The sequence below is a fragment of the Canis lupus genome, chromosome 10 (assembly GCF_011100685.1).
Source record: "Canis lupus familiaris isolate Mischka breed German Shepherd chromosome 10, alternate assembly UU_Cfam_GSD_1.0, whole genome shotgun sequence".
Taxonomy (NCBI): Eukaryota; Metazoa; Chordata; class Mammalia; order Carnivora; family Canidae; genus Canis; species Canis lupus.
In genome coordinates, this window is record NC_049231.1 from 64,015,680 (window position 1) to 64,043,179 (window position 27,500).

The 27,500-nt window shown below is 34.1% G+C and overlaps 1 protein-coding gene across 14 annotated transcripts in view; it reads left to right on the plus strand.

Moving 5' to 3' along the window:
- EHBP1 (EH domain binding protein 1) overlaps positions 1–27,500 on the plus strand; it is a 345,189-nt gene that overhangs the window by 244,661 nt on the left and 73,028 nt on the right. For all 14 annotated transcript variants that reach the window (XM_038551390.1, XM_038551391.1, XM_038551395.1 and 11 more), the window contains 4 exons: positions 400–578; positions 1,220–1,268; positions 5,466–6,368; positions 13,991–14,134. In XM_038551390.1, the coding sequence (XP_038407318.1) occupies positions 400–578; positions 1,220–1,268; positions 5,466–6,368; positions 13,991–14,134 (1,275 nt within the window). The remainder of the gene's footprint in view (positions 1–399; positions 579–1,219; positions 1,269–5,465; positions 6,369–13,990; positions 14,135–27,500) is intronic.

A 27,500-nucleotide genomic window follows, 5' to 3' on the forward strand; every position in this document is an offset into this window, starting at 1 on the left:
TTCATGATACATTAGTTTTAATCTAGTCAAAAAGGAACTATATTTGTACATTTTTGTACTGGGGGAAATTTCTTAGGGTGTAAGAGTTACACAAATATTCAGACTTAAGTATTTAAATACTTTAATGTTTCCATCAATATAGCTCTTGGCTTGTTCTTATGTATGAGTTTAAAATCTTGCATATCTACATCCTTGTCAGGCAAATGCCATAGGCTAAAACTGAAGATAATAACTTAAGATTCATGTCTCCTTCTTGGAAGTTACAGTTGTCTTGAATTGACAGTTTTGAAGGACCTAAACTGACATCAAAGAGTTTAAATGATCTAGTTAGGTCAATTAATGTTAATTTTCATCTTCCATTAAATTATTTTAATGTTTTTCTCTTTTCTTTTTTTCTAGCCGAGTCCTATACCAAGTCCTGTTTTGGGGCGAAAGCCAAATGCTAGTCAGTCATTGCTTGTATGGTGCAAAGAAGTTACAAAAAACTACCGGGGAGTGAAAATCACCAATTTTACTACATCGTGGAGAAATGGTTTATCTTTTTGTGCAATATTACATCACTTTAGACCAGATTTGATGTAAGTAGAAATGTTTTCCATTCCCTGTAAATATTTTGTAAATAATAGTTTTAAAAAAAACATAATTTCTTAACGTATGTCCTGAAATAGTTGACTTTATGTTTCTTTATTACCCACACCTTTTGCTTTTTGAGAAAAGATATGTGTGCCAGAAAGAAAAGTTCTCCCTTCTTGATGCCTAAAATCAATCTTTTCTCTTTAAAAAAAAGCAAACACTTTTTTCTTCTTAATCTTATAACAGAACTAACTTCAAATTATTATGAAAATTGTGTGGCTGTTAAAATGAGATGAGACAAATAAGCTGGTAGCTCTTTGTACGTCGACAACAAGGGATTACCTCATGGTAAATTTGGTTGTCAAGCCTGGTCTCTGGTGCCCTGCCTTAACTTCTCTTTTAGATGGAAAGCTTCAGGCAATGAAACATGTAATCACTGTTTCTGTTATTTATTTATTTATTTCCTTAATTTTCCACACTATTAGTTTTGTTGATTGAATTGCTGTGAAATTGCTAGTTACTCTTTGGTATTATAGAATGTCACATTTTTAGATTCAGTTTGTTTTAAAAACAGCTGGGGTTTTTTTGTTGTTTTTGTTTTTTTTTCAAATACTGTATGTACCTACTGTGCCATTTTCTCCCTCAGTGACTACAAGTCTCTGAATCCTCAAGATATTAAGGAGAACAACAAAAAGGTAAGAATTGCCCAGGAGAAAAATATGTACTTTCAAATTTGACTCCTCTCTGGCTTTTGTTAATTTGGGGAAACTGAGGTTGTTTTGTGAGGTCATAACTGCAGCTCACAGAAGGTAGTCTGCTTCCTGCAGTTCAAATAGGATGCATGGTTTACTTTGAGTTGTCATAGCCTTTAAAGATCACAAGTGCCAGACTGGCATCCGATTTTAATATGTGTATGGACTTCGTTAACTGTTAAATTTTTGTTGAAGCATACTGCTTTTATTCAAGATTTAGCTTTTAAAAAGTACACCCAATGCTATTACACCATAAATGATTATGAGTTTAGAAAAATCTGTTGAGAGGGGATAAGGGCAGGAGCCTAATGAGTTATAAAAGAAAAGGATGCATATGTTCCTAGAAGCAAAAAGATATGAACATTGGATTTTTTTTTTCATTTTCTGGTAAACTGTACAGTTTTTCCACATAATTAATTAGTATACTGAGGTCAGAGCTTCCCAGTGGGGATATTGATCCTTTGGCCTCCAGGGTAGCTGTGTGAGGCTGAGCTTTCAGAAGTGCTTGGGCCAGCTGACTGTGGCCACAGGCTAACTTAACTATTTACCCCAGTGCACGGTACAACATTATAATTATGAATGTGTACTGTGATACGAGAAAAGAGCGAAACACTAACTCAACATGTAGTGGGTATCAGTGTGTTTTGTGCTGCATTGAATTCTTCAACTGAGAAGTTAATGAAATATGTTGTTATCTTAGAATAGGAATTCTTAATCTGGGACATATGGATAGAATTCAGGGGGTTATTGAACATGACAATCGGGTGAGAATGTATTTTATTTTGTTTTATTAATTCTTTAAATGAAATTCAGCATTTCCTTCAGTTATGAATTTAGGCAGCACACTTTAGCATTAGCCATGCCTGAGACTTTATCACCTTGAGAATCTTAGATATTTTGATATCACATTGCAGTTGTAATAGCTACAAATATCTTTTAAACTCATCACTTCTTCAAAATTACAGTTGTTAATACAGTCACAAAAGGCACATGTATTGCTGTTTCTCAAATTCAGTTTTATTAATATTTTCATAGTTTTTCATATAATTGGTTTCTTTAATCCTATGTATTTTATAACCATAAAAGCATTATTCTGAGAAGAGGTTCATTACCAAAAGGATTCATGGAACAACGTGATTAATAACCTCTGGTCTGGACTAAAGTTTTCAATCTACTTTAAATTAGATAATTAAACCACCAGTGTTAAAAAATCTATAAAGGGAACCTTGATAGAAGTTCAGCTAGCAGATAAGAATTTAAGTCAATGATTTTTTACTTTTATTGCTCTCTAAATCAAAAAATTTGTATTGTCATTAAAAATGCTTTTTTATTTACAAATTCATATGCTGGCCTAGAGAAATACATTTTAAAACTGTCAGTTTTTTTTTTTTAGTTGAAGTATGCCACCAAAAAAGGTAAATCTTAAAATTTTAGTGTATTTTCTTTATAGAAATCACATCTGTGGTGGGCATATTAAGAGTAAATCATTTCTCATGAATTATTTTTTGTATAATTTTGTAGAACTTGTGTCTCTCAAAGTGAAAGCCTGTTTTTCATCAATTAAATTATATTTTTAGATATATTTCTATGCTTGCATTTTTTTGCATTTGAATAAAATACTAAGTTAATTTAAACACAGATAAAAGTGTTATAAAATAAACCATTATTATTTTTATAAAATGAAGTTTTGTTTTGTTTTGTTTTAAATATTTATTCATAAGAGACACAGAAAGGCAGAGGGGGAGAAGCAGACTCCCTGCGGGGAGCCCGATGTGGGACTTGATTCTGGGACCCTGGGATCACGCCTTGAGCCAAAGGCAGACACTCAACCACTAAGCCACCTAGGCATCCCTAAAGTAAAGTTTTTTAAAATACTGTTTGAAATTCTGAAAAAGACTTGTTGATTGTACCCAGCTATGTATTTTTAAGAGTACAGAGATTTGCCTAAAGGCGTAAGTCACATTTCTTTCCATTACTTTTTCAGGAAATTAATAATGATGATCATACCTTGGGTTTACATATTGCTACATAGAGAATATCCTATTAATATTTTTCTCAATTAGATCTTGTAGGGCAGGTAATCATGTCTTTTTGAAAAGGTTTTAATTTAGATGATCCTATTAATTGTGCAATTGAATAAATAATTGTTAATACAGTCTTGCCTTTTCATCACTTTCCAACTTCCTACCTGATATCTACATTGAGTATCAGTTGCTACCTGCGGATTTATTTCCGGCTTCACACAGTTCTTCCTGATAACCTCATCTGCCCTTGATTGAACTTAAAGCAGCACAAGAAACAAAGCCTGTGTCTTAAGTTTCATGCAGATGCATAACATAACTGGCAAGGACTCCTCCTTGCCAATTAAATAATATCTAGGAATGAATAAGACAATTTTCTTTGAAAGACCTCTTCTTTTTCTCCACATACAAACAGCTAAAAAGGTGATTGACCACAGCAGAAGTTAACCTATGGGAAAATTCCTTTATAAAGTCTTGACCTCCCTTGTAAAAAACCCGGTTTGTTTTTAAATGTTTTTTTAGTGCAGTTAGTGTGCATAAAATGAATTGCTACATGAAGCAAAACACAGGAGATTCCCCACGAGGAAGCTAATCATTTTCCCAGGTCTGTAAAAAGGACTGAATAAAAAAGGTATTTACCTGTGACATATGATCTTAACCAGTATGTCAGTGTTTTAGATAATTGGGAAATGTTTAGAATACTGCCTGTGGTGCTTTTCATGATGGTCTGCAATTGATGTCTGTCAATCAGGTTGTCAAGGCACATGAGGAGGAAAATGACTTTAATTTTCCTAAAACATGTAAAATAACAAACAGGCCTAAACATGCACACCAACTGAGCCATTCACTTGAGTAAATATTTTGAGGTACCTATATTATGAAACATAGTGCTGTGAAAATTGAAGAGGTTTTAATATTGCAATTTATTTTTCATTTTCTTTCTTACTTATTCCACAACATTTATTAAACTACAGGAAGAATATGAGACAAGGATTAAATTCAAAGGTAGAAATGCACTTTAATATGTAAGTGCAAAAGACTAATTCCTTCTAAATTGTTACATAACTTCCTAACCTTTCTCTTAAGAAAAGCTTCGCATTATGATCCTACATCTAGGTTGTTGTAAAGTCTAGACATTTTATATTCCAAAGTCAGTATACAGCTAGAGGGTCCTTACCTTTCCCAAGAGTATATCTGAACCTTTAACCATATTTTTAATGCTTCCTAGCAACACAGTGCTGTTTTCAAGGGTTAGTTCAGGATGGTAATAATTAATTGTAAATTGAGAAACAGCTTTGATTCTTCAAAACTAGAAAAACCTGATGTGCCACAGTCATTTAAAGGCTAACAAAAATAATACAATGCAGCCTCACATTCTCAACTACGTTGTACTACTCAAAACATTTCATTCTTTCCAAAATGGATGTAGTGAAAATGCAATCACTCCACTCATTATGAAAATCGGTCTTAATTGGGCATTTAAAAAATGTTTGTATATTCCTGGACTTTAATAACACTTATACTTTATACCAGGTAATCTAGGAGTTAGTTCTTTGGGGATATGTAGCTATATTTTTTCTTCACAAATCACTGCAATTATATGAACATGGTAAAAAGAGGTTGATAGGAATGATAAAACTCTAGATTGTTATTTCTTTATACCTTAGTTCCTTCTAAAAATTGATTCTAAGATTTCTTTTTGTTTTAATTCTAATTTTTGCTTATTTTCTTTATTGGAAAAGAATATTTCAATTGCTATTAATTAAGAAACTTTTTTTTTCTTGCACTTACCCCACTTTTAGAAATTTCTCATGTGAAATTTTGTTCTGTTCTTGTGGCAATAATGTCAGTAACATGGTATGCCCTCCAACAACAACAACAAAATCCATTAAAATTTTGCTTTCTTTTAATGGTAACTAAACTTTATTTTTATAACTTTTTAATTAAAGTATAAATGACATATAACATCATATAGGTTATAGGTGTACAACATAATGATTCAATATATTGTGAAATGTTCATCACAGTCTGTCTAGATAATATCTATTCTTTTGCTGTTTTTAAAATGTATGGATTGTTTGAATTATTCAGTATATCTTTGTTTTTCCTTTCTTTGAAGGCATATGATGGATTTGCCAGCATAGGAATTTCCCGGTTATTGGAACCTTCTGACATGGTCTTACTGGCAATTCCTGACAAACTGACTGTTATGACTTATCTCTATCAAATCAGAGCACATTTCAGTGGCCAAGAACTGAATGTTGTCCAGATAGAGGAGAACAGCAGTAAAAGCACATACAAAGTTGGAAATTATGAAACAGATACAAACAGTTCTGTTGATCAGGAAAAGTTCTACGCAGAGCTTAGTGATCTGAAACGGGAGCCTGAACTACAGCAGCCTACCAGTGGAGCAGTAGACTTCTTATCGCAAGATGACTCTGTATTTGTAAATGATAGTGGGGTTGGAGAGTCAGAAAGTGAACATCAGACTCCTGATGATCATCTTAGTCCAAGCACAGCCTCCCCGTACTGTCGCAGGACTAAAAGTGACACAGAACCCCAAAAGTCCCAGCAGAGCTCTGGAAGGACTTCAGGATCTGATGACCCTGGAATATATTACAATACAGATTCAACCCACGCACAAGTTTTGTTAGGCAAGAAGAGACTACTGAAAGCTGAGACTTTAGAATTAAGTGACTTCTATGTTAGTGATAAGAAGAAGGATGTGTCTCCACCCTTTATTTATGAGGAGACAGAGGAACAAAAGCTTCAGACTCTAGACATTAGTAAAAACTTGGAGAAAGAAAAATTAGAGAATTCCAGACCCTTAGAATGCAGATCAGATCCTGAATCACCTATCAAAAAACCAAGTTTATCTCCCACTTCCAAACTTGGATACTCATACAATAGAGATGCAGACCTTACAAAGAAAAAACGAACTTCCCTGAGGCAGACAGAGTCTGATCCAGATACTGACAGAACCACTTTAAATCATGCAGATCATTCCACTAAAACAGTCCAGGTAAGTGAATTAGAATGACGAATACCTATATTCAGTAAATAGTTATTCTGAGGGGTTTTTATATTTTATAGAGCACTTTCAAATGCTACAAATGGTTAAAGGTAAAGTATAATTACCCATTATAGAAAAACCTAAACTATACCTGCACTTCATTTAAAGTTTATAATATTTTAAGCCTACAAATAAATCCAAATTTGAACATTCTAGAATAAAGAATGTCAGTTTTTCAAATCCAAATATTATTTACCTATAAAAACAGAATATTTCACTGTAAGAATAAAGTCAGAGATATTTCACTATTCCATTTAGTAGGAATACTTTCTGAAAATGTGTAGTGCTAAATTATATATTTCCCATTTAGAATATTTTCTTCAAATATTTTAGTTATGTTAGTGTTTTCAGTCCCATCATTACTTGTGTTTAAAAATTCCAGTAATATCCAGATTCCTCCCCACAAGAGGAAAATGACACAGATTTTTATACAAATATTTACTATATTTAATTGAATCTCTGGCACCATAAATTATAAGACATACCATTATTTTAGGTACCAAAAAGAAAGAAAAACACTGCCAGTAAATTATGATAAATAGTTTTCTTATCACATATAATTTTTATTTTATTTATTTTTTTTTTAAGATTTTATTTTTTTATTCATGAGAGACACAGAGCGAAAAAGAGAGAGGCAGAGACATAGGCAGAGGTAGAAGCAGGTTCCATGCAGGAAGCCCGATGTGGGACCCAATCCGGGATCCCAGGATCATGCCCTGAGCCAAAGGCAGACAGAGGCCCAACCACTGAGCCATCCAAGCATCCCTAGAATTTTTATTTTATACATATTGAACAAATTCTTTTAGACTTATTCAAGCATGGATTTTTTTAATCATATAGCACTCTTACGTATGCATAAAAAAGGAGTTTAAGTAAAATTGTTTAAGGTATAATTCTTTAGAATTAGAATTTAAAATCCAACTCTTCTGATCACTTTTTGATTTGGAATTGTTGGTATTCCTGTTTTTTCCAGGCAGTGTTGTCCTCTGTGCCATCAAAAGCATGATGTTACAGCAGTGGTCCTCAGTATGATCTGGGGACGTCTGAGGCTCTCCTAACCTCTTTCAGAGAGCCCCCAAAGTTGAAGCTACTTTCATAGTAATAATAGAACCTTATTTATCTTCTTCACTTTTGTTCTCTCACAAATGTACAGTGGTGTTTTCTGAGATCTCAAAAGATTGAATACAAAAGTAAATATGACGGGCGCCTGGGTGACTCAGTCTGTTAAGGGTCTGCCTTTGGCTCATGTCATGATCCCAGGGTTCTGAGACAAAGCCCCACGTCAGGCTCTCTGCTTAGTGAGGAGCCTGCTTCTCCCTCTCCCTCTGCCTACTGTCTACTTGTGCTTTTTCTCTCTGTCAAATGAATAAAATCTTTTAAAAAAAAGTTGATGTGAGAATCCAGTTGCCTGCTATTAAGCCAGATATTAAAGAGATTTCCAAAAAACACAAAATAATGCCATTCTCACTTATTTTTTAAAGTAATTTTGTTAGAATATGTTAACATGGGCAGTCCAGGTGGCTCAGCGGTTTAGAGCCGCTTTCAGCCCAGGGCGTGATCCTGGAGACCCAGGATCGAGTCCCACGTCAGGTTCCCTGCATGGAGCCTGCTTCTCCCTCTGCCTGTGTCTTTGCTTCTTTCTCTCTCTGTGTGTGTCTCTCGTGAATAAATAAATAAAATTTTAAAAACAACAACAAAAAAAGAATATGTTAACTTCTCATGGATTTATAGGGTTTTTTAAAAGATATTTATTTATTTATTTATTTATTATTTATTTATTTATTTATTTATTTGAGAGAGAGTACAATTCAGGGTGGGGGGAAGAGTAGAGGGAGAGGGAAAAGCAAACTTCTTGCTGAGCCCAGAGCCTGATGCAGCCCTCAATCCCAGGACCCCAAGATCAATGACCTGAGCTGAAGGCAGCTGCTTAACTGACTGAACGACCCAGCTGCCCCTATTATAGTATTTCTAAAGGAATGGATAAGCAATTTTCAACATTTCTGTGTTTTAATTTCCAAAGTGATAAGTAGATATAACCGACATAAACAAGAGCCTTTTGAGATCCTCAGTAATTTTTAATCACCTGTGGGAGTTCTGAGACCAAAATTTTGAGAACTTCTGAATTACATTTTTTACAGTTGTCTCTGGTGTTCTCAGTAATACTCATTGATAGTAACATCTTCTTGACCTTATCAGAAGGTCCTGAGGTCCCTGGGTGGCTCAGTCAGTTGGGCGTCTGCCTTTGGCTTGAGTCATGATCTCAGGGTCCTGGGATCAAGCCCCATGTCTGGCTCTCTGCTTGGTGGGGAGTCTGTTTCTCCCTTTCCCTCTGTGCTCTCTTTCTCTCAAATAAATAAATAAAATCTTTTGAAAAAGGAAGGTCTCAAGGTAAGATTTTCAGACAATAACCTGGAGTTATATTCCATTTTCAATTACTACTCAAATGGTTGTTAACTGAAACATCAGTTACCCTGGATGGGACTAGAGGATATTATGCTAAGCGAAATAAGTCAATCAGAGGAAAACAATTATCATACGATCTCACTCATATGTGGAATTTAAGAAACAGAACAGTGGAACATAAGGGGAGAGAGGCAAAAATAAAATGAAATCAGAGAGGGAGACAAACCATAAGAGACTCTTAATCATAGGAAACAAATCGAGGGTTGCTAGAGAGGAGGAGGGTAGAAGGATGGGGTAACTGGGTGATGGACATTAAGGGGGGGCTCGTGATGTAATGAGTACTACGTATTATTTAAGACTGGTGAGTCACTGACCTCTCCTCTGAAACCAGTAATACATTATATGTTAATTAATTGAATTTAAATAAAATTTTAAAAAAAGAAATCAGCGTGCCAAAGTATAAAAAAAAAAAAAGAAAGGAATTGCAGTCTTGCCACCTGAAATATCAAGCAAATGTATATGTAGGCCTTGATGGCTGTCTTGACTACCACCTGGCTGACAAAGATTATAAGATGTCATCAATTTTAAGTTTTCAGAGGTGTTAGGAAAAAACATGCATCTTCAAATCAAAGAAATACAGTAGCTAAAAAAGTAAGCCCCTGTTCTAATAAAAAGTCTCAAATTACAGATTCTAAGTACTTTAACTTTTAGGATAGCAAAGCTTTCAAGTCATCAGAGTGTCCATACACAACAGATAATCAAGAAACATCCAGTGATTAACAACTGCAGAATTTGGTGAGCCTAAGTTGAAAGTATTACTCAGTACAGATTTTTCTTATGACCCAGATTTTTAAGGTAAATGTATTTAGTTAAATCTAGAAATTGATTAATGTTTAAAAATTAAGAATACTTTGGACTGGGAATCAGTATACCTGGATTCTTTTGTTGGCTCTACTAATAATTACCAGTGTGACATGTTAATTAGCCATTTGAATTCTTTTAATCTGATTTTCCACATATGTTAAGTGAAATAATCTCTAAGAGTCTTTTTAGCTCTAAAACTCTATCATACTTTGAGCTATTCAGGAGGTTTAAATGATGTATAGTAAATCCACAGGATGATAGAGATGGTATCTATTTGTCTATGTATGTGTTTGTTTATTGTCCATTGGCTTAATGGTCAGAATTTTGTTTAGGGTGAAGTTAAAAGTTTGTTGTTTTTTGTCAGAAGTACTGCCTGACAAGTCACTGTAATGTGACTTCAGTATTTTATAGGTTTTTAAAATTGGGCAGTTTTAGCAGCTAACTTTGAACAATAAAAAAGAAATGTTTTTTCTTTTACATACTATTTTTCATCAGTGCTAATATATGCATTTTTTTTGCATTTTAACTTCTCTGAAATCAAGATGCTACTTAGATAGTATGTTATAGTTTGACAATGTTTTTTCTTCCTTAGTACTTCATAAAATAATAGTACATCTAGTAGCTAATAGTATTAGATTTCTGAGAGGAAACTTGATAACTTAATATGGCTATATAGACTTAGAGTCATAATGTTGCCCATTTGAGTAGCTAATACATGTGATGATGACCTTTATATATCTGTATCTCTCATATGGTATTCATCTTTGTCTGACTTATTTCACTTAGCATAGTGCCCTCAAGATCCATGCATGTTGTCACAAATAGTAAGATTTCATTCCTTTTTATGGCTGACTGATGTACCCTGAGAGTGTGTGTGTGTATGTGTGTGTGTGTGTGTGTGTATCACAATTTCTTTATCCACTCATCCATCAGTGGACACTTAGATTGTTTCCATATCGTAGTTATTGCAAGTAATGCTGAAGCTGGTGCATAGGTGGCTCAGTCAGTTGGATGTTTGACTCTTGGTTTCAGCTCAGGTGGTGATCTCATGGGTTATGAGATCAAGCCCTGTGTTGGGCTCCGCCCTCAGCAGGAAATCTGCTTAGATTCTCTCCTTCCACTCTTCCCCAACTCGAGCATAGGAGTATACACATGTGTTCGTGTTCTCTCTCTCTCTCTCTCTCTCTCTCTCAAATAAATAAACCTTTAAAAATAATAATGCTGAGGCGAACATGGAGTGCATACGTCTTTTTGAATTAGTGTTTTTGCTTTCTTCAGGTAAATACCCAGAAGTGGAATTTCTGGATCATAGGGTATTTCTATTTTTAAAATTTTTAAGGAATCTCCATCCTGTTTTCCACAGTGGCTGCACCAATTTACATTCCCACCAACAGTGTACAAGGGTTCTCTTTCTCTACATCCTCACCAACACTTATAATTCCTTGTCCTTTTTTATAATAGCCATCCCAACAGGTGTGAGGTAATATCTCTTTGTGGTTTTAATTTGCATTTCCTTAATAATTAGCGATGTTAAGCATCTTTTCATGTACCCATGGTCTTTTTTGGGAAAAATGTCTATTCAAATCTTCAGCCCATTTTTTAACTGGATTACTGTTGAGTCGTCTGTTCTTTATATATTTTGGATATTAACTCCTTCCTAGATACATGATTTGCAAATATTTTCTCCCATACAGTAGAGTCCTTTTCATTTTGTGGGTGTTTTCCTTCATTACGCAGAAACTTTTTAATTTAATGTAGTCCCATTGTTTATTTTTTTCTTTGTTGCCTTTGCTTTTGGTATCAAACCCAGAAAAATCATCACCAAGACCGTTGTCAAGTTGCTTACCAGTGTTTTCTTCTAGGAGTTTTATGATTTCAGGTCATATGTTCAAATCTTTAATCTACTTTGAGTTAATTTTTGTATATAGTGTAAGGCATCCAGTTTCATTCTTTTGCATGTAACTGTCTAGTTTTCCCAACACTGTTGAAGAGACTGTCCTTTCCCCATTGTATATTCTTGGCTCCTTAGTTGTAAACTAATTGACCATATATGTTTGGATTTATTTCTGTGCCCTCTATTTTGTTCTGTTGATCTATGTTGTCTGTTTTTATGCCAGTACCATACTGTTTTGATTGCTATAGCTTTGTGATATAGTTTGAAATCAGGGAGCATGATGCCTCTGATTATTTTTATTATTTTTTTTATTTTTTAATTTTTTTTATTTATTTATGATAGTCACACAGAGAGAGAGAGAGAGGCAGAGACATAGGCAGAGGGAGAAGCAGGCTCCATGCACCGGGAGACTGACGTGGGATTCGATCCCGGGTCCCCAGGATCGCGCCCTGGGCCAAAGGCAGGCGCTAAACCGCTGCGCCACCCAGGGATCCCCTATTTTTATTTTTCTTCTTTTTTATGTATTGTCTAAAATTTTGGTAATAAATATGAATCACATTTACAATTAAAAAAAAAAAGTTTGCTTTTATGTGCTCTTAAGACCAAGGCAGTCTTACACAGTCTTTCTGTGTAACTAACTAGGATCCCTAAACGTGGTGGACTCCTGAAATTTAGAGCCAGTGGGGTCTTAAGGATGTTATACTCTAATCACCAATTTTATTTTATTATTATTTTTTAATCACCAATTTTAGAGCTAGTGGGATTTTAAAAATGATCTCCCCTCATTTTAAACACGAGGCAATTGAGATATTTTTAAAAATATAATAGTTAACATTTAATCTAGTGCTCAGGACATTACTCTATTTTACTTAATCTTTATCCATATGAGAATTGATCTATTTTTAGCCCCATTTTATAAATGAGAAAATTTAGGCTTAGGGAGATTGAGTAATTTGTCCACAATTAAGTGATGTATTTAGTATTTGAACCAAGGTCTGTCTTACTCCAAGGTTTTTAAGTGTCATGTAATGGAATACAGTATAGCTTTTAAGTGACCCGTTCAATGTTACATTACTTACTATTAGTGGAAGAAGGATTAACAGCCTGCTGTCTTGACTGCAAATTCAGTATTCATTTAATTAATCTGGTCTGGTTTTGAGAAAGTGTTGATTTGTAACCAGTTTAAATGAAGTGACCAATTCTGTTCTATTATATCCTATCAACATGACAAAAAATCTATCATTATCACTTATATATTTCAATTATATCTATTAAGTGAAGAAGTTTTGTTTAATCCTCTTAAAACCTTGGGTGATGAAAATGTTCTGGAATTAGATAATGTTGATGGTTCACAACCTTGTGAATATAGTAAAAGCCACTGAACTGCAGTTATGTATTGCCTAAAATTAAAAATTTTTTTTAATAATTTTAAAAAATTATTTAAAAAAAATTTTTTTTCCTTGGTTAAGACTGCAGGAAAGAATTTAAAATAGTTATATTAAAATGTAAAAATCTTGATATCTGAAAATAACGATTTTTTTTTAGATTTTACATTATACCAAATAAAGTAATATGCTTACTCTTTATTACCTCTTCCTTGAGCATGAATGCTACTTAAAATTGAACCAAACCTATACAATGACAGAGAAGTAAAAGAAATTAAATATCAGAGTAATAGTAATAGCCATCTAAAGCCAGAAGTTGACTATTTTTTGGAAGAAAAAAGGAATTTGAACTATAAACATTATGGATATTTGTGTTTTGAATTAGTATTCTCATTTAAGAACTGATTTCCATTGGTGGTCATTACCTATTGTTACCTGAAAATATATTGTAAGATTACAAATTAATCCAAGAAAATACTCTTCCAATTCTGTTGTTGTTAATTTTTTTGTTGTAAGGTAAGTGAGCAATGGAGAAAACCAATTTTATTTTTTTTAAACAAAATATGATAGTTTTGAATTTTCTATAAATGTTAATTGTTAAGTATTTAAAGGATTATTGTCACAGATTTCAGTATCTTTCAACATGCCAATTTGGAAGACAACTTATCAGTCCTAAAAGACCATAAGAAATAAAATTTTTAAAAAATGTCTTTGCCAGGTTATACTGTGATTAGCAAATATGAAGAATGTATATAATATATATTATGCTTTATGGGAATATATTCTAGTAAAAATGGAAATTAAATGTAATCCAGTTTTAGGTAGTAAAGATATATTTCCTATATGTCAAGATTTTCTATAGTTTCTAGTCAGCACTAATATTTTCTTTAAGTAATCTCATAAAACTACAGTCTTATTCCTGATCTCTATTATTTTGGCAAATAATAAAACCATTGATTAGTTTATAAATATAGATTATATGTTTTTATTTTTTGAGTTCCTAATTCTATATTTTTGCTTTTAAGCATCGAATGTTATCAAGACAAGAAGAACTTAAAGAAAGAGCAAGAGTTCTGCTTGAGCAAGCAAGAAGAGATGCAGCTTTAAAAGCAGGAAATAAGCAGAATCCCAATGCAGCCACACCACTCTGCAACAGGCAGCTAAGTGATGTGAGGAACATTGGCTAAAAGGCTATAAAATTATTGCAATCATGGGAGTGAGGGGAGTAATTATACTTCTGCTAAGGCATTTTTTTTTAAGTTTTTAATTCTAGTTAACATACAGTGTTAGATTAGTTCAGGTTTACAATATAGTGATTCAACAACTCTGTCCATCACCCAGTGCACATCATGACAAGTGCATTTCTTAATCCCCATCACCTGCTTCATCCATATCCCCACCCATATCCCCCTCCTGGAAACCATCAGTTTGTTCTTGCTAAATCATTTTTTCACTGACGTTTTATATGGGGAAGATACTTGGTACATTTATTGAATTGACAAATTCATACTTAGAAGAACATGTTATAATTATTCCTATACAGCAGTGTTAGCTATAAGGAAAAGTAAGTTTTTGGAATATAATTTCTGTATACACATGAATAATCTATTTTTGTAATTTAATTGTGCTTTAAGATTGTATTTTATCTATGGTTTTATAATGGCTGTTTTATATATATATATATATATATATATTTTTTTTTTTTTTTTTTTTTTTTTTTTTACCTAACCCCATGAAGTAGATGTTCATCTACTTTCCAGATGAGAAAACTGAGGCTGATAGATACGGTAATTTGTACAACGTTGCAGAGTTAGTAAATGATAAATCCAGTATTTGAATTTGAGCCTTCTCAGACTAGAATCAGTGTTCTTTTCTATCATATACTGTTATCTCTATGTTAAACCACTTTTTAATACATATTTTTTGTGTAGTGCTTTACAAATAATAATGAATGTATGATAGTAGAAGCCCTTAAATTTAAGGGGACAGGAAACTCTTCATGAATCTGAAAACTGTGACATCCTACCTTACTGTCAAATTCACATATACAAAACTGCATGCTCTTTTTTTTTAATTAAGATTTTCTTTTCTTTTTTTTTTTTTTTTCAAAGCAGTTTTAGGTTCACAGCAGAATTGAGGGGAAGGTACAGAGATTTCCTATATACACCCTGCACCTACACATGCAGGGCTTCTCCTCTTAACAGCATCCCACACAGAGTGATATATTTGTTAGAACTGATAAACCTACACTGACACATCATAATCACCCAAAATCCACAGCTTACATTATGGTTCCCTCTTGGTGTTGTACATTCTAAGAGTTTGGACAAATTTATATTGGTATATATCCATCAATATGGTATCATAGAGTATTTTCACTGCCCTAAGAATTTTCTTTTGCACTTGTTCATCCCTTCCACCACTCCCAAACTCTGGAAACCTGATAATTTTACTGTCTCCATAATTTTTCCTTTTTCAGAATGTCATATAGTTGGAATCATATAGTATATAGCCCTTTCTGAATGGCTTCCTTCACCTAGTAATATGCATTTAAGGTTCTTCCATGTTTTTGACAGGTAGAAAGATCATTCCTTTTTAGTGCTGGATAATATCCCATTGTCTGGATGTACTACAGTTTATTTATCCATTCACCTGGACATCTTGATTGCTTCCAATTTTTGGCAGTTAGGAATAAAGTTGTTGTAATTATCCATGTGTAGGCTTTTGTGTGGACATAAGTTTTTAACTCCTTTGGGTAATTAACCAAGAAACATGATTGCTAGATCTTATGGTAAAAGTGGCAATTTTTTACAAAAGTAAATACAAACTACGTTCCAAAATTGCTGTCCCATCTTGATTCCCACCAGCAGGTAAGAATTCTTGTGGTGCTCTACATCTTCATCAACATTGAGTATTGTCAGTGTTCCAGATTTTGGCCATTCTAAAAGATGTTTACTGGTATCTCATTGTTTTAATTTACATTTCCCTGATGACATATGATTTGGAGCATCTTTTCATATGTGTATGTGCAATATGTAGATCTTCCTTTGGAGAGGTTTTTAACCAGGTTGTTAGTTTTTTTTATTGTTGAGCTTCAACAGTTCTTTGTGTATTTTAGGTATAATCTTTTATCAGATATGTCTGTTGCAAATTGAGTGTTCCTACTTATGAACATAGAATCTCTCTTCATTTAGTTATTCCTTGATTTCCTTATATTCCTCATATAGATCTTGTATATATTTTATTAGATTTCACTAATGTGAATAGCGTTTTGTTTTTAATTTCAAATTCCACTTGTTCACTGCTAGTATATAGGAAAGCAATTCTCTTTTGTATATTAACCTTGTATCCTACAGCCTTGCTATAATTGCATATTAGTTCCAGTAGAGTTCTTTTTTTTTTTTTTTCCAATTCTTTCAGAGTTTCTACATAGGTAATCATGTCATCTGTGATCAGATACTTTTATTTCTTCCTTTCCATGCATTTGTTTAAACATACCTTTCAGATAAGAGCTTAATAACCTCTGACCTTGAGCAGTGTTTTTTACACTTTAAGTCTTTATATAATTGATATAATATCAGTTTAGTGGGCTGCAGTAATTATTTTTAATGAAAAGGAATATAATAGAATAAAAATCTCAGAATACATCACATGTAGTAAGCATAGTATTTTTGTCTGAAAATTCCTTTAGTTATGTGGGTAAATGTGCTTATTCAGTCTTGATAAAAAATGTATTTTTAAACTGTTGGTTGTGATAAAAATGAGAAGGCTAAATCTAGCAGGCCATCTTTAAGTTTTGTAGCCTCTATCCCAACTCTTTCAGTACCTAATTATCTGTTATATCATTAATTTGTTGGTCATTCATCAGATATTCATTGAGTGTCTGAACTGAGTGTATTCATAGTGACAGAAAAGACTGAGCTTCTTCCATCATTGAGTTTACATTATGGTGGGAAGACACACATAATAATAAAGTACTAGAGTGTGAAAACTATGTGGTATATTATAAGATAATTTAAATAAGTGAGGGCTTAAGTGATCTGAGGAGCAGACATTTGTACTAAGATTTGATGGGTGAAAGGGATCCAGTGAAGTGAAGAACCACAGAAAGAAATATCTCTTTAAGAAAAGTTATTTGGGGGGTACCTGGATCGCTCAGTCAGTTGGTGTCACAGTCTTGATATCATCAGAGGTCATGATCTCAGGGTCATGAAATCGAGCCCCACATCAGGCACCATGCTAGATGTGGAGCCTTTAAAATTCTCTCTCCCACTCTCTTAAAAAAAGTTATTTTTGTTGATACTATATTTTGTTTTTGATACACCTTGTTTCATAGTTATTTCAGGCTCTAAAAATTAGAGAGAATGTATAGCTCTATGTTATTCCATTGTGTTGATTTTGAATTCAGAATACTTGAGGTTTTTTTTTTTTTAACATTTTATTTATTTATTCATGAGAGACACAAAGAGAGAGGCAGAGACCTAGGCAGAGGGAGAAGGAGGCTCTATGCAGGGAGACTGATGTGGGACTCCATCCCGGGACGTGAGGATCACGCCCTGGGCTGAAGGCAGATGCTCAACTGCTGAGCCACTCAGACATCCCAGAATACCTGAGATTTAAATGATCTGCCAAGTAGATCTTTAAAACAAGTTACTTTACCTATGCATAAATTTTACATACATAAATAATTATCATTGAATGTTTATCGACCACTTACTATTTGTCAAGCAGGATTCTAAGTGATTTAACATGGATTTTCTCATTTAATCTCCACAACAATTGTATAAGCTATTATCATCCCTATTTTACAGTTGAGAAAACTGACAAATTAACGAATTGCCCTATGGTCACACAGCTAATAAGTAACAGAGCCAAGAATTGACACCTAAACAATTTGATTTCAGAGATTTTGTTTTTAAAGTATTGTGTTATATTTCCTTCTTTTTTTATTTTACTGACATCCTTGTGAAATAGAAATAGATACTAATTGTTTTATCATTTATAGACACTAAGAAAATGAGTTAGGAAAAAATTTTTAAATTTACCTAGAGTTGCAGACAGTGATAAATGAGGCTTAGAATTCAAGTATCCCAACTTTTTAAGAAGATGATAATTGAATTTTTCATTTGGTTTATTCATTTATTACTTCAGTTTCAACATATATTTTATTGGTCGTCCTTCTGTTGAAGGCACCAGTAATTTATATTCTTTATTTTTCAAATAAAACTTAAGCTTTTATCTAAATTATATTAGCGTGAATTCAATATCAGAAGTTACTTACTAAAACATCTCTTTTTTTTTTTTTTTTTTTTTAGGTTTTGTCTTTATTTTTTAAGATTTTATTTTTAAGTAATCTCCACCCAACCTGGGGCTCCAACTCACAACCCTGAGATTGAGTCGCATACTCTATTGACTGAACCAAACAGGCACCCCAAAACATTTCTTATTCTATGTTGTGACATCTTACATCTGTAAAATATATAACTTGGATTTTAAGAAACATGACGCTGGTGACGTTTTATTGATGACTCTTTCATACTGCTGGTCGCATGTAACTTGCCACACCTTTCTAGAAAGCAATTAGACTTCATCAAGAAATGTTCATTTCCCCGGACGCCCAGGTAGCTCACTGGTTTAGCTCCTGCCTTAGGCCCAGGATGTGATCCTGGAGTCCTCGGATCGAGTCCCGCATCAGGCTTCCCGCATGGAGCCTGCTTCTCCCTCTGCCTGTGTCTCTGCCTCTCTCTGTGTCTCTCATGAATAAATAAATAAAATCTTTTTAAAAAAAAAAAGTTCATTTCCCTATGCAGGTGTTCATCACAATGTTATCTGTAATAGCAAAAACTACAAAATGGTAATTGTGCAAAATAAGGGAATGATCAAATAAATTGTAACAAATAAATGTACTTGTTATGTAGCCATTAAAACTTACCTATACAATAATGCTTGAAAGAATATGGAAAGGACATAGGAGAATGCTCACAATATCCAAATAAATGTACTTGTTATATAGCCATTAAAACTTATCTATATAGGGACGCCTGGGTGGCTCAGCGGTTGAGCGTCTACCTTTGGCTCAGTGGGTGATCCCGGATTTCCGAGTTCAAGTCCTGCATCAAGCTCCTTGTGTGGAGCCTGCTTCTCCCTCTGCCTGTGTCTTGGCCTCTCTCTGTGATTCTCATGAATACATAAATAAAACCTTTAAAAATAATAAACAAATAATAAAATATTTTTAAAAACTTATCTCTACAATAATGTCTTTAAAAATATTGAAAGGACGTAGGAGAATGCTCACAATAACCTTTTGTATAAAAAAGATAAAAACTATACATTGCATATGAACTTCATTTTGAGATGATAGACTTTTATATGCATTGAAAAGGACAGAAAGGAAAATAATCAAAATATTAACAATATTTATCTCTAAGGGGTAATACAACAAATGGCTTTTGTGGGGTTTTCCCCCTTATTTCTGTTTTAAAAATATGCCACATTAAGATTTTTTCAAACTAGGGAAATTTGTGGTATCCAAAATAAGTATTTTTAGCACAATTTTTTTCTTAGTGTACCCAAACAAACTTGACTTCAGTATTTCTAAGATAACATGTGTGTACAGTTAATGATGCTAGTTTGTGCATAGGTGTGGAATAAATGGCAGATTTAGTAATAGCAGTCCTGTTCACACTGAGAAGACATGAAATTCTCAATGCCTATTGTTTGTGATTGATGAGTAGTAATCATGATATCTCATAAAGTATCTCATAGTTTCTTGGACTGCCACCTATGTAATTTGGGTTAGTTGTCTTCTATTCATTTATTGTTATAGTTGTTGCTTTTCCCAGAAAGAGCAGCTCCATGCTGCCTGGCTAGTAGGCTACATGCCAAGCTGGTCACTTTGTTGCATTTGTTTCCCACTTAACCCAGAGTTGTATCCTATTGCAAATGAAACCATGCTTTAAATAGTCCCAGAGATATTTTCTTTACCCTCTCTTTCAGGTTATCTTTTGCTGCATAAAAAAAAAATCATCTTTCTTACTGGCATGAAACAGCCACTGGCTATGCTCACAGATTCTGTGATTTAGGCATTGGGATAGGATACTGTGGGAATGGCTTGTTTCTGTTCCATTACTTATGGGGCTGGGTTTTGGCCAGGACTTCTGCTAGACTATCAATTGGAATACCTTCATGTAGCCTTTGCATATGGTCTCTCCACTGTCTCTCCATTCTCTCCACGTGGGCTAATTTAGGCTTCCTCACAGCATGGTGGCTGAGTCTATGAGCAAATGTCCCAGGAGAGTAAGGCAGACATGCATGACATTCTCATGATCTAGCTTTAAAAGTCATGTTGCATCACTTTTGGTATACAGGTGGCCTAAGCAGCCACAGAGCTCCACCCAGGTTTAAGGAGCAGAAACATAGACCCTACACCACTGAATGAGAGGAGGGTCAAAATCATACTGTAGGAGGAATATGTGGCATAGGAGATACTATTGCATCCTCCTCTCAGTTACAGTTTAAACTCAATATCGGGTACCTAGGTGATTCAGTCAATTAAACATCTGACTCTTGATTTTGGCACTCAGGGTTGTGAGATCGAGCCCAGCATTGGCCTCCACTTTGGGTTAGAGTCCACTTAAGATTCTCTCTCTGCACCCCCCTGTCCCTCCACACAGCCCCCAAAATAAAATAAAATAAAAAATAAACTCAGTTTTAAAACTTTCTTGTGCATTCCACTATTGCTTATTTTTCAGAAAAGTCAAGCTCTGTATGGATGTGTTACGAAGAGCATCAATTTCATGAACTAAATAGTACATCCTATAACTATTATTCTAGTTTTGACACTTCATGCTCTGGGGGGCTTATAGCTTAGTTTAGTGAAATGATAATAGAAGGGAGAATATTAAATGGCAGCTCAGTACACTTGTACAAATATAGAAGTTAGACCTTGCTGTTGTTTCTTAGTATTTCAGTTTAGTATACAGTTTGATATCAGGTTGATATTTTTTCCAAGAACATAATAGTTTTCTTAATTTGGTCATTTTCTTTATCATTTCTGATAGCTCTTATATGTACAGATTAGATTTATTTAGCAGTACTGCCCATAATTTGGAAAAGTAGGATAGCCAACTTGGGATACAAAAGGAAGAGGGAAAATGCCCAATTTCATCTCTTGAGCAATTGAATGTGAATTAGGTAATACTAAAACTAGAAAATGCTTAATTTCTCTAAAATCTGTTTTCCATTTATAGAATGGAAGCAAAATTCTTTTTTTCCTTGTGTGACATTCAAATTAATAGGTATCCACGGTGAAGGGGGTAAGGGAACCATGACTAATGCCATTCCCACTTCAGTGTCAGCATCTCTTTCACTCTGGAGAGATCAAAAGACTTCTGGTAAATAAAAAGAGAAGGTCTAACTGAAAAAAAAAAAAAAGCTGGCATCTAATTTAGTGAACTGATTGCTACTATTTTCACTTGTTTATGTGCTTTAATTTGTGCCTTAATTTACAGTGCTCTTATTTTAAATTTTATTGTAAATTATCTTGCCCATCATAATGTATGCTACTGTACTGAAAGTTGAGTTGCTGGAGGGGAGATACACCTGCTGCTACCCACTGCTTTTTGTGTTCTTAGTTTACCTGAGAATTGCGCTATGAGGTTTTTATTTTTTTAAAAAAGATTTTATTTATACATGAGACATACAGAGAGAGGGGCAGACACAGGCAGAGGGAGAAACAGGCTCCATGCAGGGAGCCCAATATGGGACTTGATCCCGGATCTCCAGGATCACGCCCTGGGCCGAAGGCAGGCACTAAACTGCTGAGCCACCCAGGCATCCCACGCTATGAGTTAAAAAAAAAAAAAAAATGGTACCTAGGAGTGACCAGTTTTGAATAAATGAGACCCTGACCTTAAATTTTTAAGAGTTCACTGAAGAGTTTACTGTTCCATACTCGATTGACGACACACTGATTTAGGACTTTGTCAGCATTTTCTATCTTTTCTCCTTTTGAACTGTTTTTTTTTTTAATTCTTTCTTTTCTTTTCTTTTCTTTTCTTTTCTTTTCTTTTCTTTCTTTTCTTTTCTTTTCTTTTTTTTTTTTTTTTAGAGAGAGAGAGAGATCAAGAATGTGAAATAGGTTGGGAAGGAGAGAGAATCTTAAGTAGGCTCAACACCCAGGATGGAGCCCAACAAGGTGCTTGATTTCATGAGATCATGACCTGAGCTGAAATCAAGAGTTTGATGCTTAGCTGACTGAGCCACTCAGGCCCCCCTCAACTCTTTTTCTATTAAACTAGCCTAGGACCTTCTGATGAACAGGAAGAAGAATGAGAAGAGCTATTTTAATAATTAGTATTGGAGTACTTGAGGCTTATAGTGCATGGGACAGTGTCCATGTACCGAGTACAGGTTACCTCCTTTTAAGATTTTTGTATCTAGTTCTGGGCTGAGAGTGAGAATTTACAGAGGATTCAGAGAAATAAAGGTTTGAAAGCAAATACCTACATATAATGAAAGACAAGCTTATAAAATATAAAGAAGGGAAAACTAGGAAATAGTTTAAGAAGTACTAATTTGAGCATATGAAGGCTCAAAATCTTCCTGGTAACTCTCACTTACAGAGGGAGTAAACTTCCCAACCACACAGCATGGCCTTATACAAAGGTCCTTGCAAATCCTGTTCCTTACCTTTCTATCCTCATCTCTTTCTTCTCTGTTATTATTCACTCCACAGTCCAGCTCTACTAAGTTGCTTGCAGAGAGAATGTGGCATACTCTTCAATTCCTGCATCAAGCATTGGCTATTTTCTCCCTGAAATGCCTCTCTTTGCTTGTCAGGTTCCACTGAAATACTTATTCTATGAGTATCTGTGTCTTGGCTTCTAGCAGTAAAGCTAATTCTCCTTCCTGTATCTTTTTCTTTTCTTTTTTTTTTTCCTGTATCTTTTTCTAATATGCTGTACATATCTCTCCCATTGCATTTATCCTGTACTATTACCTAATTATACATCTTTCTCTTGCTCAGCTATAAGCTATTCAAATATAAGAACCTGGTATTCCTATCACCAATTTTTTTAAAAGATTTTATTCATGAGAGAGACAGAGAGGCAGAGACACACACAGAGGGGGAAGCAGGCTTCCTGCAAGGAGCCCAATGTGGGACTCGATCCCAGATCCCGGGATCACACCCTGAGCCGAAGGCAGACGCTCAATGGCTGAGCCACCCAGGCATCCCCTTATCACCAAACTTTAAGTAAATGTTTATTCAATGAATAAATACAGGCTATTTTTCATATTTTCTGAGTTTCAACTAATAAGAACATGAGCTTAAGCATGAAAAATTTGGGTTACTATAAGGAGTTTCTTGGTAGTAAATGTTTGTAAACAGGGAAGATGTCTACTGAAGAATCCTGCTTTAAAGCAGGATTGATTATCATTGAGCTGAGAAAGTTACAGTGTCTGCCCCCCTTTCTTGGGTCAATTACAGAGGTAACATTGACCACCTTGGGACTTAAGGTTCCCTGTATCATCCTTTTTTTCCTTTCTTGAATCCTACATTGTGATACCTTTCTTTGTTGTTATGATGTGTACACACCAAATCCTCACACACACCTGTCCTTCCTGGATGCTGGGACCTCTGATTAGAGTTCAGCTCCCAACTCTGCCTTGAAGCACACCACTCTACCAAACATTACCTCTTGTATAAATTAGTATAGCTTTAGGCTGGAAACTGGGAAGCAATTTCTAAGACACTGAAAACAACTCTGGGTAATCTTATCTGGTGGATCCTTATGTACAGACTATGTAAGTTATCCCCAGGAAAGATTTGAGCTAAAATTTATTTTAAATGGCAACTCACAAACACAGATATTATAAACCTTATTAATTTTTCTTAATTTTTGCCAAGACCAGTATTGCATGTTTTAATGAGAACTTGCTAAGCTAGCATATATTGCACTTCGATCCCTTTTAGTAGTTTACATGACCCATTTGTGTCTGTGCCTTTAGATGTCCATTTAACCTGTTTCAGGTGCTTCCTGAAATTATTTTTCTCTAGGAAACAGATTTCATTGTTGTGAGTCTCTCTGATTTGTATTTTTTTGCTTCCTATTCCTATAGTTCTGTGAAGATTTTCATGTTACATTTTACTAATGTAAATTTTAAGTATGATACTTGTTTTGTTCATAGTTTTCCACATGCACTTAAAATAATTTGTTTTCAAAGTACAATTTAAGAGTTTGGCAGGTTCGACAGTCTAGTCATCATTAATCCAAAGGAGCCTCCTTTATTTTAAATAGTATATTTAAACACACACTCTGAGAAAAATGTAATAGTTTTTGTTTTCAAGAAAAAAAGAAATTTCCAGGACTCCTGTGTGGCTCAGTGGTTGAGCGTCTGCCTTTGGCTCAGGGCGTGTCCCAGGATCCTGGGATTGAGTACCACATCAGGCTCCCTGCAGGGAGTCTGCTCCTTCTGTCTATGTCTCTGCCTCTCTGTGTGTGTGTCTCTTATAAATAAATAAATAAATAAATAAATAAATAAATAAATAAATAAATTTCCTTTTTTATTTTTCTTCATTACTCGATTTCCCCACTCTCTTCCCAAGAAATGCGCAAATAAACTTTAACAATCTAGTCTATTTCAGACTCTTTTGTTTATTACTTTGCATAAGAATATAATTGCTTTTTAAAAAATATATTTAATAAATCCACTACTTTTAATAATACTCATGTAATTATATAGATAGCTGAAGGAGATGTTTGCAGCTATGTGCTAAATTTTAAGATCAATACACTCCGAGAATAAGGGATGAGGTCCTTGAAATTGTTAGGATATTTATGAAGCACTTGGAACATATCAGAAAAATGATGCCATACAAGTTTTTAAGAAAGGTTAATCTGTAAAATAGATTATAAAATCTATTTTAAAAATAGGAAGTCTAAAAAGAATTGGGTTGGTTCTTTAATTTATAAATTATGTTTGTTTTTAGTTTTTTCAGCTCTTAATTACATAGCATAAGAAAATGATTTGCAGATACGTGTTGGTACCTGGAAGATTTTTTTTTTAAGAAAGCGCAGAAAAGAATTACAACATTATTATAAAACAGACTTAAAGTTTTCCTCAATTTTAATCTGCAAGGATAGTGAGTGACCCATTACAATCAATTGGTGTAGGAGCCCATCCTCACTTAATAGGTTCAAATTGCAAGATATCAGCAAGTCCTAGAAGGTTTGCAGTATCCATCTTTAAAGGTTTGCAGGAATATTTGAATCCTCTAAAGGAAACTGTATATGGGAATGGAATTTTAAGTTGGTCAGTCTTTAGGTAAACTGTAAGGACCAGTAATCGGAAAAGATACAGTGCCCCCCCCCCCCTTTTTTTTTTTGCTAGTCTTTGGTAATGAATCCAAAAGCCTTTTTTGGTGAGAACCAAAAGAATGCAAGCTGCTTTTCTGCGAATTAAACCTTTAACAGGTATTTTGTTCTGTGAAGAGGCAGGACATCAACCTTGTACTTTTGATGTTAATTAGAAAATATTGATTTAAATGGAACTAGTCTGTCATGCTGATAATTGTAGCAGATTTAGATAAGATCACTAGATCTTCTCCAGATAATAAAAGAAGCAGTTACCATCCAATTGGTGAAAACACTAAACATTTTGGTAATCCCAGACAGATAGAAACTTTTTCCATAGTTTTTATATTTACATATATCCTAAGTATCATAAAAAATATATATATGTTTATGAATACTCTGTAGTATTGAAATGGCTAGCCTCTAGGAATTAAGGAAACGGCTAGCTTCTAAGAATTAAACTTTAAAATTAATAAGGTCAAGCTAAAATTTTTATTTTTCCAAATTACACATATTATCATCTTTATTACTAGGAAGAAGTAGGTTAACTTTGCATTTGTAATTTTAAAAGAAGAACATCGGATATTAGAAAAAGAAATCTAAAACCTTTAGTAATACATGGAGTGAGAACTTTGTCTTACATAGGGATTTGTATTCTCCATATGAGCTGGAATGTCTATACCCAGGGCACTAAGATGAAAATATATTCCTTATTTCTTACTCCAACACAATTGATAGAAGATTTAATGTACATAATCCGTTTCAGACCAGTAAGACACTTTAAATGTATAGCTAATCTTTTTTACAGTTGCATTTTATAGGAGAAGAATGCCACTGTATTTCTATGTTCGGCATAAATGCCTCTGTACAAGGCAGTGGTTTTTATTCATTATGATTTAAATAATAGTTTATCTATTATGTCTAAATTTAAGTTGATTTGAAGTCTGCTATCCTAACAATGGCTGGTAGACTTCTTAGAAAACATATTGTTAGCTTGCTAGCATATCTTCAAAGTCACACAAAACACCATCATTGTTAGGAGGGGAAAAAAACTCAAGCATCTTTTCTATTATGTAGCCATAAACCCCTAGCCTCAAAAGTCTTATTTATTTGAGATTGCTGTGAATTCATGAAGCTAGGGCTAGGTGTCTTACCATCAGGAACACTCCTTTTATGCGGCTATTAATGGCCATAGACATTTTCCATATGGCAGTTCAGTGCAGTGTTGAACATCCCAGGATGATATCACCATTACTAAGAGCTGTATTTTATATTGCCTGTTCTGTTATTGCTCAGCATGCACGAGGGTAGAGTTTAAATCTTTATTCATTTCATTTTTTAATGTTTCTTTTGTTCTCCTTATCATGTTCTGGCTTTCCCAAGGATATATGCCTTGAACGAAAAGTCACATGTGCATTACTAATTGTATGCTATTGTATTTACAGTTCCTAGTGGTGGCACTGTGAAGCTACTAATTCCTTTGCTTCACTTGATGTAAAATAATCTGAGTGTCTTTGATAGCAGTGAAACAGTATTAATTGTTTTGTACATTTTTTGGTCACTCTTCTTAGGTGGTCTTCATAATCTATTAGAACTTTCAGCCAGATTTTTGTAATGTCATGCCTCCAGCAGTGATTAAATTGGTAATTAATGAACAGTCCTTGGCAATGTAAACCACATCCCGTTAATTTTCCCTTTTGAGTTTTTAGAAGTTGTCTTCTGTGTCAGAAATCATTGCGCCACCTTGCTATGGCCCCTTGGCATGAAACCACAACGACTTGATTTTTGCAGCCATTAGTAGATCAGAGCAGTAATTTCACAGTATTTTGGTCAAGGTAATTATAATACCAAGAACTGAGTAGATTTGAAAATTCACGAAAGAAGTCCAGGAATACCAGGTGAGCTTCCTTGTGTTCACTGGAACGTTATGATTAGTTTAATTGGTCTTTGTTTGATTTTAGCCGCAGAAACTATTTGTGCCACAGCAGTGCAGTGACTTTATACTTGAGTGTTTCTGACCTTCTTTGACAGGGGTGGGTGCAAAAATGAGCCCTTTGAAATAGTCCCCTTCCCAAAAGGGGGTTAAACTGCATTTAAAACATTAACTATAGAAAGAAAGCTCTCTAATTAATTTCTTAATATCTTATTCTATTTTGTGAAATGCTTAGCAGGTTTATTT